Below are 20,251 nucleotides of genomic sequence, written 5' to 3'. Positions count from 1 at the left end.
TACCCATTATGTCATTATGTCCCACTAAATTTAAGTAAATAAATAATAAAAATAATACAAAAATATTTTAAAAATTAATTAAAAATTATTTAAAATGTTTAAAATTAAATTAATTTTTTATAATAATTTATAATAATTAATTAATCAATAAAAAATATTTAAAATGTTTAAAATGATATTCATTTTATAATAATAACTTATAATAATTTTAAACATTTTAAATAATTTGTTATTATTTTTTTTGTATTATTTTTATTTATTTATTTATTTAAATTTAGCGGGACATAATGACATAATGGGTACTCACTCTGGAGTATAAGTCGCAGGAACAGCCAACCTATGAATAAAAGTGCAACTTATAGTCCGGAAAATAAATTAAAAAATAAAATAAAATAAAAAACAAATAAAATACAAATCAATAACCCCCCCCCCCAAAAAAAAAAAAAACTTAAAAAAAAAAAAACAAATGAACAAATGTAACAGTTACTGTAAAACCTATGGGAAAAAAAGTGTGACTTATAGTCCGGAAAATGCAAAAAATAAATAAATAAATAAAATAAAAATGAATAAGAATACAAAAAAACTTAAAAAATAAAAAAAACTTAAATTATATTAGGAAAATAGGAAGTGAACAAATGTAACAGTTACTGTAAAAAATCCAACCTATGAAAAAAAGTGCAACTTTTTTTCCAGAAAATACAAAAGTTAAATAAAATAAAATACAAATAAATAAAAATACAAAAATACATAAAAAATAAATTTTAAAATACAAATAAATAAAAACACAAAAAAACACCTTAAAAATGAAAAAACTTAAATTATATTAGGAAGGCAGGAAGTGAACAAATGTAACAGTTACTGTAAAAAAGCCAACCTATGGAAAAAAGGGTGACTTACAGTACGGAAAATACAAAAAAATAAAAATATAAATAAAAATACAAAAAAAAAAAATTTAAAAAACGGATAATCAATATACTGTCAATATATGTATATATAGCACATCATGACTGGTTCAAGACTCTCATGGTTCAAGGTTTCTAATTTCATTATTTCCCATGGAAAAATCCCGTCCAGCGTCATTAGCAGACACTGAGCTAGCGAAGCTAAGCTACGGTGGAACCTCAGGTTAACATTCTTGGCCTCGGCTAGCCTGCATTTTTCAGTTAGCATACAATATGACGCGCGTCTTGTCGCGTTATTAAAACGCCGCCCGAGTCCAACAGATTAGCGCCGTGTCTCTCCGGAGACGATCTGGCACACCTGCTCATACGTAAGTATTTTCACTTTCACTCCGTGTGCTGCCCTCACGCTGTTTGTCAGACGCCACTGAGCAGCGTCTGTCATCGCTAGCGCCGTGTTGGGCTGAACGCCAAAGCTCTCTGGTGGGCTGTGGAATGTTCCACTCCACGGATGCCTTTGGCCTTTCCGTGTTATATCTTATTGTTTCATATGATGTGGAATATGAGTATTATTTTGACTTTAAACTAACAATACAATACAAACATGTTTGGTTCGTGTTTGACACTTTTTTTCTTTATATACAATAAATAAAAAGTACAAATAAAAAAAAACACTTAAATTATATTAGGAATGCAGGAAGTGAACAAATCTAACAGTTACTATAAAAAAGCCAACCTATGAAAAAAAGTGTGACTTATAGCCCGGAAAATACATTAAAAAATAAATAAATAAAAAACAAAAAATATAAATAAATAACAATAAAAAAAACTTTTAAAACTTTTAAAAAAAATTTTAAAATGAAATTATATTAGCAAGGCAGGAAGTGAACAAATGTAACAGTTACTGTAAAAAAGCCAACCTATGAAAAAAAATGCAACTTGTAGTCCGGAAAATAAATTTTTTTTAAAGTACAAATAAAATACAAATAAATAAAAATACAAAAAAAACCTTAAAAAAATTGAAAAAAAAATTAATTATATTGGAAAAGCAGGAAGTGAACAAATGTAACAGTTACTGTAAAAAAAAAAGCCAACCTATTAAAAAAAAGTGCGACTAATAGTCCGGAAAATACATTTAAAAAAAATTTTTTAAAATACAAATAAAATACAAATAAATAAAAATACAAAAAAAACCTTAAAAAAACTTAAATTATTTTAGAAAAGCAGGAAGTGAACAAATGTAACAGTTACTGTAAAAAAAAAAACCAACCTATTAAAAAAAGTGTGACTTTTAGTCCGGAACAAACATTTAAAAAAAAAAAAAAAGTACAAATAAATAAAAATACAAAAAAAAACTTTAAAAAATTAAAAAAAACTTAAATTATATTAGAAACATTTTTATTAGAACATTTAAAAAAAATAAATAAATAAAAATACAAATAAATAAAAATACAAAAAAAACCTTTAAAAAAATTTTAAAAACTTAAATTATATTACAAAAGCAGGAAGTGAACAAATGTAACAGTTACTGTTAAAAAAGCCAACCTATGAAAAAAAGTGCGACTTATATTCCAAAAGTTATTTTGTACAAAAGTAGCATTTAAAGACCGTGCCAGATTGCATCCTCTGGGTTTGGATGCTGGTTCGATGCTGGAGCTCTACATCGGCAGATGTGTGATTTCTTAACCTCTGACAGCTTGACCCCTTGACCCGACCCCTCCCTTCGCTCCCACAGGAGAGGCCTATATGAGACTAAACAAACTGACTGAAGCCGAACACTGGTACCGAGAGTCCCTGCGAGCCAAGCCGGACCACATTCCTGCACACCTCACCTACGGAAAACTGCTGGCCATGACAGTAAGACGTCTCCGTTTTCACTCTTTGCTTTGGCTTTTAAAGCCGTGATTATGTTCCTTCTGAGGGGAATCGAACTAACTCGTGTCTCTCTTAAATGAAGTCATGAGCAAAAATACGTTTTTTTTTTGCTACGGCTCGCTAGATAAATATTATCCTCCAAATGGAATTCCTGACAATGTTTTCCCAACATTCCACAATGGTAGAAGGATCATGGTGTTATTGAATAGCAACATTTACCACTCATGGATTTGTTGACATCAACTTGGCTAACTTTTAGGCCTGTCATGATAAGCAATCAATCAATCAATTCATCAAGTCGTGAAAACGCCAACGGGCGATTCCATGAAACCGGCGACCGGCTTTTGAGGGTCGAGATGCGACTACATCGATTTGTATCGTCTTGTGAAAATAAATTGTGTTGAATACTTTTCTTTATGACAATGAAATAAATAATATATGTAATAATATTATGTTCTATATTAATAATAATGTATGATATATATTTCATGATAATATATTTTATAATTTTATATTATATATTAATAATATCGTTGCATATATATATTTAAAAATAATATATTTAATAATTGTATTTTATATATTAATCCTATGTATTATATATATTTGTATATTTAATAATGATATATGTAATAATAATACATTTAATATATTTAATAAATTTATATTATATATATTTATATATTCAATAATAATATATTTAATAATTGTACATTATATATTGATAATAATGTGTTATATATATTTTTATATATTTAATAATAATATAATTAATATATTTAATAATATTATATATTATTAATAATGTATTATATATATTTATATATATTTAAAAATGTTATATTATATATTAATAATAATGTGTTATAAGTATGTATATATATTTAATAATAATAATATATTTAATAATATATTTAATAATTTTATATTATATATTAATAATAATGTATTATATATATTTGTATATTTAATAATGATATATTTAATAATAATACATTTAATATATTTAACAAATATATGATATACAAATTATATTATATATATTTATATATTCAATAATAATATATTTAATAATTGTACATTATATATTGATACTAATTTGTTATACATATTTTTATATATTTAATAATAATATAACTAATATATTTAATAATATTATATATTATTAATAATGTATTATAAATTTATATATATTTAATAATACATTTAATTTTATAATATTCTATTATATATTAATAATAATGTATAATATATATTTATATATATAATAATTTTATATTATATATTAATATGTATATATTAAAATGTGTTATAAGTATGTATATATATTTAATAATAATAATAATATATTTAATATATTTAATAATAATATATTTAATAATTTTATATTATATATTAATAATAATGTGTATATATATATATATATTTAATAATAACGACTTTCTAGCTCGTAATTTCGACTTTCTAACTCGTAATTTCGACTTTTCATCTTATAATTTTGACTTTTAATCTCGTAATTTCGACTTTTAATCTCGCAATTTGGACTTTTAATCTCGTAATTTTGACTTTTAACCTCCTAATTTTGACTTTTCATCTCGTAATTTCGACTATCTCATAATTTCGACTTTCTATCTCGTAATGTTCGATTTACCATTGGGATAATTATTTTTTTCAGTGGCAGAAACGGGCTTCCATACACTGAAAATGAAAGTAATAGATTTTCCATCATATATTTTTATTTCATGTTTTATTACAGTATCATCTGCCCTTCATGTGTTCTGGTTACAGTATGAATATCATCTTTGGTTAAAGCCCTAAAGCCGTGCTGTGGATGTCACATGGCAAGTTTATACTCCCATTAATTAAACCCCCCCGCCCCCCTCCCCCAGTGAAGGGGGCGTTCCTGGTATAAATCCCAACTAAGCTAAGAATACTAAAAAAAAAAAAGGATCGTCTGAACAGAAATAAATAAATTACACGAGATCCATAGAAGCTAGGAGGACTTTCTCCTTCGCTGACAGCCGCCCAGCCCCCACTCCCCCATGCCCCCCCTCAGTCTGGGCCCTAATGAAAGGACATAATTGTGTTCCAAAGTCTGTGCAACGGCATCTGGATTTCCTCTGGATTTCCACTTGAAACTCTTCCTGGATCTGTCGCTTCTTGTTTCCCTTGTAGAAAGAATAAAGTTCTTAATTGGAACATTTTTGGAAAAATTATGAACTTTTCAAAAGCGATCATTTTGACTGAATTATTGTGCCGCTTATTGGAAAATATGTTTTGACAGATTTGGGTTCGTTTATGTTAACGTTGAAGCTCATTTGAAGTCATTTATGATGCTTTATGATGCAGCTCCATTTGGAATATTGTACATTTTTTTCCGAAATTTTGTGCAACCCAAATCTAAATTTCCGTTTATTTATTTTTCCATAAGTATGCAAACTAACAGCCAGACTTCCAAAATTATTATAATCAGAACCGATGTCACAAATGTCGTTTTTTTTGTTGTTTTTTGTCTCCAAGTCGAGCGTTCCGGTTTGGTGCCGGAGGTGTTCAGTTTTCCGTGACGGGAAAAAGCCATTTATTATTATTATATTTCTTAAATCACAAATACTTCAACTTGCTAATATAGTTAATAACAGCTAAAATAATGCATAAGGCTAAAAATAACCCGACCCCTAGCTAAAAATATCACTATATTGACAGTTACTATGGTACCCATTATGTCATTGTATGGTCATATCAACTCGTACTTCGGTACGTGACAAATTAAATTAAATTAAATTAACTTTTTTTCAAATTAAATTTACTTTTTTTTAAATTAAATTTACTTTTTTAAAATTAAATTAACTTTTTTAAAAATTAAATTAACTCTCTTAAAATTAAATTAACTCTCTTAAAATTAAATTAACTCTCTTAAAATTAAATTAACTTTCTATCTCGTAATTTCGACTTTCTATCTCGTAATTTCGACTTTCAATCTCCTACTTTTGACTTTCTATCTCCTAATTTTCGACTTTCTATCTCCTAATTTTCGACTTTCTATCTCCTAATTTTCGACTTTTTATCTCCTAATTTCGACTTTCTATTTCATATTTTCAAAAATAACCAATTAGCTAAAAATGTCACTATATTGACTATATTGACTATGGTACCCATTATGTCATTGTATGGTCATATCACCTCCTACTTAGGTACGTGACCAAAAAAATTAAAATTAAATTAAATTAAATTAAATTAAATTAAATTAAATTAAATTAAATTAAATTAAATTAAATTAAATTAAATTAAATTAAAAAACTTAACCAGTCATGATGTGCTATATATATCACTATATTGACAGTTACTATAGTACCCATTATGTCATTGGATGCTCTTATCACCTTGTACTTTGGTACGTGACAAAAAATTAAAAAAAAAACAAAAAATAAAAACTTCAACTATATTAGGAAAGCAGGAAGTGAACAAATGTAACAGTTACTGATTGTAAAAGTACCAGATGGAGGGGTAGGATTTAATAAGCTTTGCTTCTTCCTACTCCTTTCGGACATGTGAAACTGGGAACTGATTATGGGATGCACTCAATTGGAATGTTGATGCATGTTCAAATGCATGTTAAAAAAAATGTTGGCATGTGACAAAAATTAAATAAAATTAAAAGTATTATTTATTTAATTTTATTTAATTATTATTTTCATAATTTTCATTATTTTCATTATTTTCATCATTTTCATCATTTTCATCATTTTCATTATTTTCATTATTTTCATTATTTTCATATTTTTCATAATTTTCGTTATTTTCATAATTTTCACTATTTATTATTTTCATAATTTTCACAATTGTTTTCATAATTTTCATAATTTTCATAATTTTCATAATTTTCATAATTTTCATAATTTTCATTATTTTCATTATTTTTATTATTTTTTATTATTAAATTCTCCTAGCTTGACGTATTGCTTCCTGTCAGCTACGTAAGTAGCTTTTGACCCAGTTCAGAACTAATCCTCTTCTTCCGTACCCTTTCTAATTCCGTTATTATGATGTCATGATTGATTTATCAAATTGTATCATACCTTGAGAGTGGAGAGACTGCAGGAGAAAGCTTGCCGCTAATCTTTATCACTTTGGGTGGAAGGGAATAAAAAACCCAGTGGGTGTCGGCCTGGTAGTTAAAGGCACGGCCGGCAAATTGAGGTGGGAAAAATGTTTGACTTGACTTTATTATGACCTCTTATGACCTCCACTTTCCTTCGGGGATTAGGAGGCGTGTCAGGCCACTTGCTGCCCAGAGATGGATGGACTGATTCAGTCAAAACAGTCAATACCATCCAGGCTTCATGGAAGGAGTCCCTATGCTGACGTTATCCAGAGATGGAGGTGTAAGGCTCCGACTATTAAGCCAAAACACAAACTATTATGTCAACACATTGAAATAAGAGCAGTCTACAATTAAAAGAAAGTAGAAACAGAGATGCCATTGTGGGAGTGGGCGGATTCCTTCCACTCTGTTTGCGTTCTGGTGGCAGCTTTGACAGCGAATACATCCAATGTTTTGCCAAGGAACGCTGCTCTATTTTGTTGTGGAGTCGCTAATTAACCTAGCGTGTTTTTGGACATGCAAAAAATAATAATAATTGCAGAGGGTGGAATCGAACTCAGGCTGACTATGGTACCCATTATGTCATTATGTCACCTCATACTTTTGTATGTGACAAAAAAATAAAATTAAATTAAATTAAATTAAATTAAATTAAATTAAATTAAATTAAATTAAATTAAATTAAATTAAATTAAATTAACAAACAAAAAAACGTTATACTAGGAAAGCAGGAAGTGAACAAATGTAACAGTTACTGATTGTACTGATTGTACTTCGGTATGTGACAAAAAAAATAAATTAAATTAAATTAAAACAAAAAAAAGGAATCAAACTTAGGTTTCCTAGCTGTGTGGCCTGCGTGCTAACCTCTCGACCACCGTGCAGTCTGAAGATTTACTTTTGCTTTGACTTTTGTCAAAATTCGTTCATTCATTTTCTACTGCTTCAGAGATAGCCAAAGGTGGAATCAAACTTAGGTTTCCTAGCTGCGTGTCCTTCGCACAAACCACTTGACAAACCGTGCAGCCTGAAAATTTACTTTTGCATTCATTTTCCACCGTTTCACGGAGATAGCCAAAGGTGGAATCGAACTTGGGTTTCCTAGCTGTGTGGCCTGTGCGCTAACCACTCGACCATGGTGCAGCCTGAAGATTTAGTTTTGCTGTGACTTTTGTGAAAATTTGTTCATTCATTTTCTATCGTTTCACGGAGATAGCCAAAGGTGGAATCGAACTTAGGTGTCCTAGCTGCGTGTCCTTCGCACAAACCACTTGTCCAATGTGCAGCCTGAAGATTTGACTTTTGTTAAAATTCGTTCATTCATCTTCTACCATTTCACTGAGATAGCCGAAGGTGGAATTGAACTTGGCTTCCCTAGCTGTGTGTCTTTCGCACAAACCACTTTCCACCGTGCAGCCTGATAATTTACTTTTGCTTTGACTTTTGTCAAAATTCGTTCATTAATTTTCTACCGCTTCACTGAGATAGCCGAAGGTGGAATCGAACTTGGGTTCCCTAGCTGTGTGGCCTTCTCAAAAACCACTTGTCCGCCATGCAGCCTGAACATTTACTTTTGCTTTGACTTTTGTCAAAATTAGTTCATTCATTTTCTACCACTTCACGGAGATAGCCGAAGGTGGAATCGAACTTGGGTTTCTTAGCTGTGTGGCCTGCGCGATAACCACTCGATCACCGTGCAGCCTGAAGATTTACTTTTGCTTTGACTTTTGTCAAAATTCGTTCATTCATTTTCTACCGTTTCACTGAGATAGCCGAAGGTGGAATCGAACTTGGGTTCCCTAGCTGTGTGGCCTTCTCAAAAACCACTTGTACGCCATGCAGCCTGAAGATTTACTTTTTCTTTGACTTTTGTCAAAATTCGTTCTTTCATTTTCTACCGCTTCACGGAGATAGACGAAGGTGGAATCGAACCTGGGTTCCCTAGCTATGTGGCCTGCGCGCTAACCACTCGACCACCGTGCAGCCTGAAGATTTACTTTTGCTTTGACTTTTGTCAAAATTCGTTCATTCATTTTCTACTGCTTCACGGAGATAGACGAAAGTGGAATCGAACTTGGGCTTCCTAGCTGTGTGGCGTGCACGGAAACCACTCCACCACCATGCAGCCTGAAAATTTACTTTTGCTTCGACTTTTGTTAAAATTCAGTCATTCATTTTCTACTGCTTCACGGAGATAGACGAAGGTGGAATCGAACTTGGGTTTCCTAGCTGTGTGGCATGCACGCTAACCACTCGACCACCGTGCAGCAAAAAAAAATGATCCTGTTCCCGGATCTGTGAAGATGGCTGACATTTGCTTCTCATTTCCATGCAAATGAAGTTTAAACACATTATACCTTGAAGCTATGCATCTATTCCTGAAGCTCCTTTTTTTTAAATAAAAATATAATGACTTTACACCAGTAGTTTAATCCGGGAGGAATTTCCTACTTTTTTATCGGATCTCACAGGCTGGATTTCCCACTCGAGTCTATAAGGAGTGAATACATTATTCATGTCAGGCTTACTGTCCCTTTAAGAGAGCCTGCTGTAATCATGGCTGCCTTGTTAATGCTAAAACCGTCTGTGGTTTTGTTTGATCAGATCACGTGGCGCCTCAATCAGAGTCTGAATGTGTCAAAGTCGACCCGGACTTCAATTGGCCAGCTGCACTCTCTTCGGGATTTTATTGGACGTTCAAAGTCTATGGGGACTTTTTTTGTGGTTTGTTTTTTAATGTATTCTTTCCCCAAAGACTGAAATAAATAAGACAATGCAACATTGGTTTTGTTCTGTGTGGGTTCTATATGGACGTACATATGCTATGCATATTTGGGTGCTAATTGCAGCACACTGGGTTATATACTGTAGATTGTCACCGGTCTTAATTGTGTACCGTATTTTCCGCACTATAAGGCGCACCGCATTATAAGGCGCACCTTCAATGAATGACATAGTTTAAAACTTTTTCCATATATAAGGCGCACCTTCAATGAATGACAAATTTTTAAACTTTTTTCCATAAGGCGCACCGTATTATGAGGCGCACCTTCAATGACGCATTATAAGGCGCACCTTCAATGAATGACATATTTTTGAACTTTTTTCCATATATAAGGCACACGGTATTATGAGGCGCACCTTCAATGACGCATTGTAAGGCGCACCTTCAATGAATGACATATTTTAAAAATATATGTCATGTCTTTTTCCATATATAAAGGCGCACCTTCAATGAATTACATATTTTAAAACTTTTTCCATATACAAGGTGCACCAAAATATAAGGCACACCTTCAATGAATGACATAGTTTAAAACTTTTTCCATATATAAGGCGCACCTTCAATGAATGACAAATTTTAAAACTTTTTTCCATATATAAGGCGCACCATATTATGAGGCGCACCTTCAATGACACATTATAAGGCGCACCTTCAAAGAATGACATATTTTAAAACTTTTTTCCATATATAAGGCACACCGTATTATGAGGCGCACCTTCAATAACGCATTGTAAGGCGCACCTTCAATGAATGACATATTTGAAAACTTTTTCCATATGTAAGGTGCACCGCATAAAAAGGCGCACCTTCAATGAATGACATATTTAAAAAATGTCATGTCTTTTTCCATATATAAAGGCGCACCTTCAATGAATTACATATTTTAAAACTTTTTCCATATACAAGGTGCACCGAAATATAAGGCACACCTTCAATGAATGACATATTATAAAACCTTTTCCATATATAAGGCGCACCTTCAATGAATGACAAATTTTAAAACTTTTTTCCATATATAAGGCGCACCGTATTATGAGGCGCACCTTCAATGACGCATTATAAGGCGCACCTTCAATGAATTACATATTTTAACTTTTTCCATATATAAGGCGCACCATATTATGAAGCGCACCTTCAATTACGCATTATAAGGCGCACCTTCAATAAATTACATTTTAAAACTTTTTCCATATGTAAGATGCACCGCATAAAAAGGCGCACCTTCAATGAATGACATATTTAAAAAATATATGTCATGTCTTTTTCCATATATAAAGGCGCACCTTCAATGAATTACATATTTTAAAACTTTTTCCATATACAAGGTGCACCAAAATATAAGGCACACCTTCAATGAATGACATATTATCAAACCTTTTCCATATATAAGGCGCACCTTCAATGAATGACAAATTTTAAAACTTTTTTCCATGTATAAGGCGCACCGTATTATGAAGCCCACCTTCAATGACGCATTATAAGGCGCACCTTCAATGAATGACATATTTTAAAACTTTTTCCATATATAAGGCGCACCGTATTATGAGGCGCACCTTCAATGAATGACATATTTTACAACTTTTTCCATATATAAGGCCCACCGTATTATGAGGCGCACCTTCAATGAATGACATATTTTAAAACTTTTTCCATATATAAGGCGCACCGAAATATAAGGCACACCTTCAATGAATGACATATTTTTAAACTTTTTCCATACATAAGGCGCACCTTCAATGAATTACATATTTTAAAGCTTTTTCCATATATAAAGCGCACCGCATTATAAGGTGCACCTTCAATGAATGACATATTTTAAAACTTTTTCATATGTAAGGCGCACTGCATTATAAGGCGCACCTTCAATGAATTACATATTTTAAAACTTTTTCCATATATAAGGCGCACCGCATTGTAAGGCACATCATATTTTGAAACGATTTCTATATATAAGGCGCACCTTCAATGTATGACATATTTTAAAACTTCTTCCACATACTATAAGGCGCACCACATTATAAAGCTCACCTTCAATGACTTTTTTCATATATAAGGCGCACCTTCAGTGAATTACATATTTTAAAACCTTTGCCATATATAAGGCGCCCCACATTATATGGCGCACCTTCAATGAATGACATATTTTAAAACTTTTTCCATATATAAGGTGCACCGCATTATAAGGCACACCATCAATGAATAACATATTTTAAAACTATTTCTATATGTAAAGCGCACAACATTATAAGGCGCACCTTCAATGAATTACATATTAAGTTTTTCCATATATAAGGCGCACCGCATTATAAGGCGCACCTTCAATGAATGACATTTTAAAACATTTTCCATATACGATCTATAAGGCGCTGCAGTAGAGGCTGGAGTTACGTTTTGCATCCATTAGATGGTGCTGCGCGAAAGGGAATGTCAGCAAAACAGATTTAAGCAAAAATATTCGAACAAAGTCATAATATTGACATAAAAAATGTTAACATTTCACTATAAACGTATTTATATTTTACAATAAACAGTTGAAGTCTGTCCGGTCAACCCAAAAGATTCCCATTCCCATTCCTCCCACATCCATCCACTTTCCGTTGCCCCACATTACGCACACACACTAGCAATCTGTGGTTATGCTCAGAAAAGTGTTATTTGCACGGATAAAAGTGTCATGAAAGGTCTGCACCAGGACTTGACCACACATACTGTATGTTGACACTTGACACATGAGCCTGGACAAACAGCATCAATGGCGTTCGTCAATGAAGATTTATTGCTAAAGCGGGGCTGCGGTTTGGAGAGACACGTTGAGTATACATGAAGATATTTCGCCGGGTGTTTTTTTGAGTCGTTTTCGGGAGTCGTTGAACCGGTAATGACACTGCGGTTATTTCGTCTCAGGGGCAGAAATCAGAAGCAGAGAGGTACTTCTTGAAGGCCATCCAACTGGATCCCACAAAGGGCAACTGTTACATGCATTATGGTAAGTCGGCGTTTATTTTCTCATTTTCGAATTTGACGTATCTCGATTTCAGTACATCGTACGCTGGTATATTTAGGCAGGGTGCCGAGGTGCTAGCTGACAAGCACGCATTTTACATCGACGCTAACGCCTCATCTCGTTTTCACTGTCAATTCATCTATCAATATTCCAGATGGTTACAAGTTGGGGGGTTCCACCACAAAAGGCGCACCTTCAATGACGCATTATAAGGCGCACCTTCAATGAATGACATATTTTAAAACTTTTTCCATATATAAGGCGCACCGCATTATAAGGCGCACCTTCAATTAATGACATATTTTACAACTTTTTCCATATACTATAAGGCGCACTTTCAATGAATGAAATATTTTAAAACTTTTTCCATCTGTAAGGCGCACCTTCAATGAATGACAAATTTTAAACTTTTTCCATACGTAAGGCGCACCGCATTATAAGGCACACCTTCAATGAATGACATATTTAAAAACTTTCTTCATATAATATAAGGCGCACCGCATTATAAGGCGCACCTTAAATGAATGACATTTTCAAACTTTTTCCACACACTATAAGGCGCACCGCATTATAAGGCGCACCTTAAATGAATGACATATTTTACAACTTTTTCCATATGCTTTTAGGTGCACCGCATTATAAGGCGCACCTTCAATGAATGACATATTTTAAAACGTTTTCCATATGCTATAAGGCGCAACACATTATGAGGCGCACCTTCAATGAATTACATATTTTAAAACTTTTTCCATACATAAAGCGCACCACATTATAAGGTGCACCTTAAATGAATGACATATTTTAAAACTTTTTCCATACGTAAGGCGCACCTTCAATGAATGACATATTTTAAAACTTTTTCCATATACATACTATAAGGTGCAGCGCATTATAAGGCGCACCTTCAATGAATGACATATTTTAAAACTTTTTCCATATACTATAAGGCACAGCGCATTATAAGGCGCACCTTCAATGAATGACATATTTTAAAACTTTTTCCATATATAAGGCGCACCTTCAATGAATGACATATTTTAAAACTTTTTCCATACGTAAGGCGCACCTTCAATGAATGACATATTTTAAAACTTTTTCCATACACTATAAGGTGCACCGCATTATAAGGCGCACCTTCAATGTATGACATATTTTAAAACTTTTTCCATATATAAGGTGCACCTTCAATGAATTACATATTTTAAAACGTTCTCCATATACTATAAGGCGCACCTTAAATGAATGACATATTTTAAAACTTTTTCCATACGTAAGGCGCACCTTCAATGAATGACATATTTTAAAACTTTTTCCTTATATAAGGCGCACCGCATTATAAGGCGCACCTTCAATGAATGACATATTTTACAACTTTTTCCATATATAAAGCGCACCGCATTTTAAGTCGCACCTTCAATGAATTACATATTTTAAAACTTTTTCCATACATTAAGTGTGCCACATTATTAGGCGCACCTTCAATGAATGACATTTTAAAACTTTTTCCATATATAAAGCGCACAGCATTATAGAGTGCACCTTCAATGAATGACATTTTAAAACTTTTTCTATATATAAGGCGCACCGCATTATGAGGCGCACCTTCAATGAATTGGATAAGTGGACCAATGTAGCTGAAGGGAGTTCAAAAGGTGCAAGTTTAAAACCGTTTATTGGACGGTAAGACCCGCAATCATTGGGATTGCATCAATACCATTAAGAGGTAGAATCAATACAGTATAATACGTAAATAACGGGTTGCTAGGCAGTCTAAAAAATCGGAAATAAGTACTTAAATGTACGGGTAGCGCACCTTTTGATATGAATCCCACTTCTATACCAAAGTATACTCGAAATACAGATCAATATAGTCAACAACCCCAGTCCTTTCTGGAGGTTTAGCATTTAGCATTGCCAGATTGTTACCACCAAATGCAAAATGTCTGCTGTACGCATCTGTGTTGGGTTCTTAGCAGCACTCGAACACTTCATCGCTGTTCTTACCTGTCAGGTCAGTTTTTGTTGGAAGAATCCCGTTTGCTGGAAGCGGCGGACATGGCACAGAAAGCTGCACGCCTCGACAGCGGGGAGTTCGATGTGGTCTTCAGTGCAGCTCACATGCTAAGGTAAATATTGGATTGGGATTATTTGTGGTCAGGTTCAAAATCCTGTGACAATTGTAAAAAACAGTTAAATACAGAAATACAGAAAAGACAGAAAACAATATTCAAAGTTACTCGCAGCGAGGGGAGTATAAGTGAATATGCAGTTCACACTTTGTTATTCTTTTTTTGGGGGTCCCTACTATATGGTCGTGCAACCCTAAGGGGGGGAGAAGGCGGTTCCATGAGCTGTATTTGTTTGTCTACGTGTGAGAGTAATTACTTTTATTATTTTATGAGTTCTTATCTTGAAACATTCTTGCAGGATTAACATGAATATCTGTAGGGTTGCTGTTGGCGCATCCAGGCACCTCCAGGACCTGGGGGTCTCTGGGGGTCTCTGATCAGGGTCACAGGAACTTTTCTTCTTCAGCACATTCAAATACTTTCTATTGTCTAAGCAAATGGATACAAGGGTGATAACTAACATTATATTTATTCTATCTACATTTTATTCTAACACGCATCCAGGCACCTCCAGGACCTGGGGGTCTCTGGGGGTCTCTGATCAGGGTCACAGGAACTTTTCTTCTTCAGCACATTCAAATACTTTCTATTGTCTAAGCAAATGGATACAAGGGTGATAACTAACATTATATTCATTCTATGTACATTTTATTCTAACACGCATGCAGGTACCTCCAGAACCTGGGGGTCTCTGGGGGTCTCTGATCAGGGTCACAAGAACCTTTGCTCTTCAGTGCATTCAAATACTTTCTATTGTCTAAGCAAATGTAATATAAGGGTGATAACTAACATTATATTTATTCTATGTACATTTTATTCTAACACGCATCCAGGCACCTCCAGGACCTGGGGGTCTCTGGGGGTCTCTGATCATGGTCACGGGAACCTTCCCTCTTCAGTACATTCAAATACTTTCTATTGTCTAAGCAAATGTAATATAAGGGTGATAACTAACATTATATTTATTCTATCTACATTTTATGCTAACATTTGTAGTACCCGCACAGTAGTACTGCACCACTACTCCATTTCTAATGCTGAAAGGAAACACGTGCGTGAGAGACGGAGCACAGTTTATCCTCAGCCGGTCCGATTGACTCGACTGCACTTTATAATCCTTTTCCCTGGTCGCCGTGCCAACTGGGAGCAGTTTTCCAGCTGTATATTTTCATATGCTCTTTTCTCACTTTTCCTTGCCACTCTTGCTTTGCGAGAGCTGGCTCGTACTTTGCAATAAAATCCCGGTTGATATGAGTCTGAACAATGAAATATTAGCTGTCTTATTTTTATTACATATTAATATTTCTGCTTATGTTTAATATAAAACTTCCTATAGGAAAGGAACTGCCACTTACATTGAGGTCATTTCTTCCTTCATGGTTGACGTTGGGACCAGTCCTTTGCAGGTTGAAGTCCACCAGGATCGCTCAGGAGTATAAGTCGCACAAGGCCAAAAATGCATAATTAGGTAGAAAAAAACATACATAAGTTGCTCCGGAGTATAAGTCGCACAAGGCCAAAAATGCATAATTAATAGAAAAAAAACATACATAAGTCGCTCCAGAGTATAAGTCGCACAAGGCCAAAAATACATAATTAGGTAGAAAAAAACATACATAAGTTGCTCCGGAGTATAAGTCGCATGAGGCCAAAAATGCATAATTAGGTAGAAAAAAAACATACATAAGTCGCTCCGGAGTATAAGTCACACAAGGCCAAAAATGCATAATTAGGTAGAAAAAAACATACATAAGTTGCTCCGGAGTATAAGTCGCACAAGGCCAAAAATGCATAATTAGGTACAAAGAAACATACATAAGTCGCTCCGGAGTATAAGTCGCACAAGGCCAAAAATGCATAATTAGGTAGAAAAAAACATACATAAGTCGCTCCAGAGTATAAGTCGCACAAGGCCAAAAATGCATAATTAATAGAAAAAAACATACATAAGTCACTCTGGAGTATAAGTCGCACAAGGCCAAAAATGCATAATTAGGTACAAAGAAACATACATAAGTCGCTCCGGAGTATAAGTCGCACAAGGCCAAAAATGCACAATTAATAGAAAAAAAACATACATAAGTCGCACTGGAGTATAAGTCGCAGGAACAGCCAACCTATGAAAAGATATATATGAAAATACATTTTAAAAATAAATAAAAAAAAATACAAATGAATAAAAATCCCCCCCCCCAAAAAAAAATTGAATTTTTTTTTTAATTATGTTAGGAAAGCAGGAAGTGAACAAATGTAACAGTTACTGTAAAAAAGCCAACCTATGAAAAAAAGTGTGACTTATAGTCCGGAAAATACATAAAAAATAAATTTAAAAAACACAAATAAAATACAAATAAATTAAAAAATACAAATAAAAAAAGTTTTAAAAAAAATTAAATTATATTAGAAAGGCGAAGTGAACAAATGTAACAGTTACTGTAAAAAAGCCAACCTATGAAAAAAAGTGTGACTTATAGTCCGGAAAATACATTTAAAAAATAAATTAAAAAAAACACAAATAAAATACAAATAAATAAAAAAAATACAAATAAATAAAAATCCCCCAAAAAAACAAAAACTTGAAAAAAAAAATTATATTAGGAAGGCAGGAAGTGAACAAATGTAACAGTTACAGTAAAAAAGCCAACCTATGAAAAAAAGTGTGACTTATAGTCCGGAAAATACATAAAAAATAAATTAAAAAAACACAAATAAAATACAAATAAATAAAAAAATACAAACAAATAAAAATCCCCCCAAAAAACAAAAACTTAAAAAAAAATTATATTAGAAAGGCAGGAAGTGAACAAATGTAACAGTTACTGTAAAAAAGCCAACCTATGAAAAAAAGTGCGACTTATAGTCCGGAAAATACGGTACTTGCTATGAGATCCGTAGTGAACGCTATCCGGTCCCCTTTTAGTGTTTTTGGGGTATTTTTTAAAACGGTCTTGCTGTAGCTTTGACGTCTAATACCTGACTTGTTGCCCGTGCTTTTGCATGCTACTTCATTTTTTTGCGCCGTTTCGGCACAAATCCAATCCAACCCAATAATTCTGTCCACTTGATTGCAATGTAAACATATTGAAAGACACTCGTGGTTATACGCCGGCGCTTCGACTTTTCCCTGCCAGTTTGGCCGACCGCCCGACTCTTGCACAGCTCACGCTCTTTATGTGTTTGTGTTGGTGTGCAGATGTGGAACCCCCCCCCCTCTCAAACTTGTTCGGAGAAGAGAAGTTCTTACATGTGCAAATGTCTTTTATTGCCCTCTCGGGGCCGCTGGTGATCATTTTGCTTCCAAACTAATAATCACATTCTTGGCTTTTTTTTTTTTTGCTACATTGACTCTGCTTTGCGGGCTTTTAAACGGTAGGCTGTTTAGTGCCTGAAGGCCACTGGGAGGTTTTTGTACCTGCAATTTTATGTGTCAAATAATGATAATAATAGCAACCAAGGGAAACGTAAGCAAAATCGCCCTTAAACGCACCATATGTGTTGCGTATCCGGGTCAAAAATGCAGCATATCTGAACGATTACCAGCGTGTCATGATGTTAGCAATGCTAATTTGGTAACATGTCCTGCATAAAATGTGATTTGTTGCAAACCCTGAATTATTCCATATGTGGGAAAGTGAAAAACTGTAAAGGTAATAACTTCCCACAAATGTAATATGAGACAAAATAATGATCTTTGTGGTTGTTGTTGTTTGTATCATGTCAAGAAAATCAAAAAAATTAAAAAATCAAAAAATATTATTCAAAGAGTATCATTTAAATACATTAAAGGAATCTTTAATTATTAAATTATAATTTATTTAAAATTAAAAAAGATAACATAATTGTGATAATTGCAATGTTTTAATACAATTTTATTACTATTATTATTATTATATTTTATTATTTCTTTTGATTGTTTCTTCCCCATATGCACACAAAATCACACATACAATAATATACTGTAACGAAAACGCACATTTACACCCACAAACAAAATATAATAATTTCCTGCAAATTATTACATATGTGGGAAAGTGAAAAACTGTAAAGGTAATAACTTCCCACAAATGTAATATGAGACAACATAATGTTCTTTGTGGTTGTTGTTGTTTGTATCATGTCAAAAAATCAAAAAAATTAAAAAATCAAAAAATATTATTCAAAGAGTATCATTTGAATACATTAAAGGAATCTTTAATTATTAAATTATAATTTATTTAAAATTAAAAAAGATAACATAATTGTGATAATTGCAATGTTTTAATACAATTTTATTACTATTATTATTATTACACAAACAAAGTGTAATAATTTCCTGCAAATTATGACATATGTGGGAAAGTGAAAAACTGTAAAGGTAATAACTTCCCACAAATGTAATATGAGACAAAATAATGATCTTTGTAGTGGTCATGTATTTATTTGAATACATTAAAGGAATTTTTAATTATTAAATTATAATTTATTTTAAATTTAAAAAAATGCTAACATAATTGTGATAATTGCAATTGTTTTAATAAAATTTTGTTACTATTATTATTATTATATTTTATTATTTCTTTTGATTATTTCTTCCCCATATACACACAAAATCACACATATAATAATATACTGTAACTAAAACGTTTTGTGGTGGGATTGGTTGCACGGCGGTCGAGTGGTTAGCACGCGGACATGTGGGGTTTGACTTTTTATCTCCTAATTTTGACTTTCTATCTTGTAACTTCGACTTTCTAACTCGTGATTTCGAATTTCTATTTTCGTAATTTCGACTTTCTATCTCGTAATCTCTGTGTGGCGTTTGCATGTTCTTCCGACGGTGGAATTGAACTCCGGTCTCCTAGCCGTCAGGTCCGCGCACTAACCACTTGTCCACCGTGCAACCAATCCCAAATTATTACATTTGCAGGAAATTCAGTATTATGTTTGCAGTCGGCAAATTTTATTACGTTTTTTATTACGAAATGTATTACTTACTTACTTACTTAATTACTTATTTATTATTTACTTGGGGGCCACTGGAGCTCGGGTCTGGGTGAGACTGGGCCTGATCAGGTTTTCCAAAAAAAAAAAAATAACGCATTTATTAAAAACAAAAACTTAAATAGCGAAAAAAAAACTTACCACTTCCACACGGACAGGGAGGATAACTATTAACAGTTATTTAACCTTTAACATGAACATTAATCAAACCTAATATTTTTTTCTGGGTACATGATACCATACAGCATCCATATCAAACTAACATTAAACTTTCATATCAAGGCGGGGGGCCTCAAACTAGTGTCCTGCGGGCCACATTTGGCACATATAAAGCATCTGTAAAACAAGATGTCCGTATAAGAAGATCAGTTATTCAGCAGTTCATTTTTCTCTGTTTTCATCCTGGTGGTTTTGGTACTTTTAAACACTTGTTGATACGTTTGGCAACCGCCATCTTTGACATTCTTTTCTTCACTA

At 32.9% G+C, this 20,251-nt stretch overlaps 1 protein-coding gene across 1 annotated transcript in view; it reads left to right on the top strand.

The window, feature by feature from the left end:
* tmtc2b (transmembrane O-mannosyltransferase targeting cadherins 2b) overlaps positions 1 to 20,251 on the top strand; it is a 115,726-nt gene that overhangs the window by 85,411 nt on the left and 10,064 nt on the right. The window contains exons 8-10 of the mRNA XM_058086234.1: positions 2,635 to 2,756; positions 12,566 to 12,647; positions 14,677 to 14,791. Of these exons, the coding sequence (XP_057942217.1) occupies positions 2,635 to 2,756; positions 12,566 to 12,647; positions 14,677 to 14,791 (319 nt within the window). The remainder of the gene's footprint in view (positions 1 to 2,634; positions 2,757 to 12,565; positions 12,648 to 14,676; positions 14,792 to 20,251) is intronic.

This window comes from Doryrhamphus excisus, chromosome 11 (genome assembly GCF_030265055.1).
Source record: "Doryrhamphus excisus isolate RoL2022-K1 chromosome 11, RoL_Dexc_1.0, whole genome shotgun sequence".
NCBI classification, from domain to species: Eukaryota; Metazoa; Chordata; class Actinopteri; order Syngnathiformes; family Syngnathidae; genus Doryrhamphus; species Doryrhamphus excisus.
The sequence above is the reverse complement of the archived record's forward strand: the minus strand, read 5'-3'. Positions and strand labels throughout refer to the sequence as shown.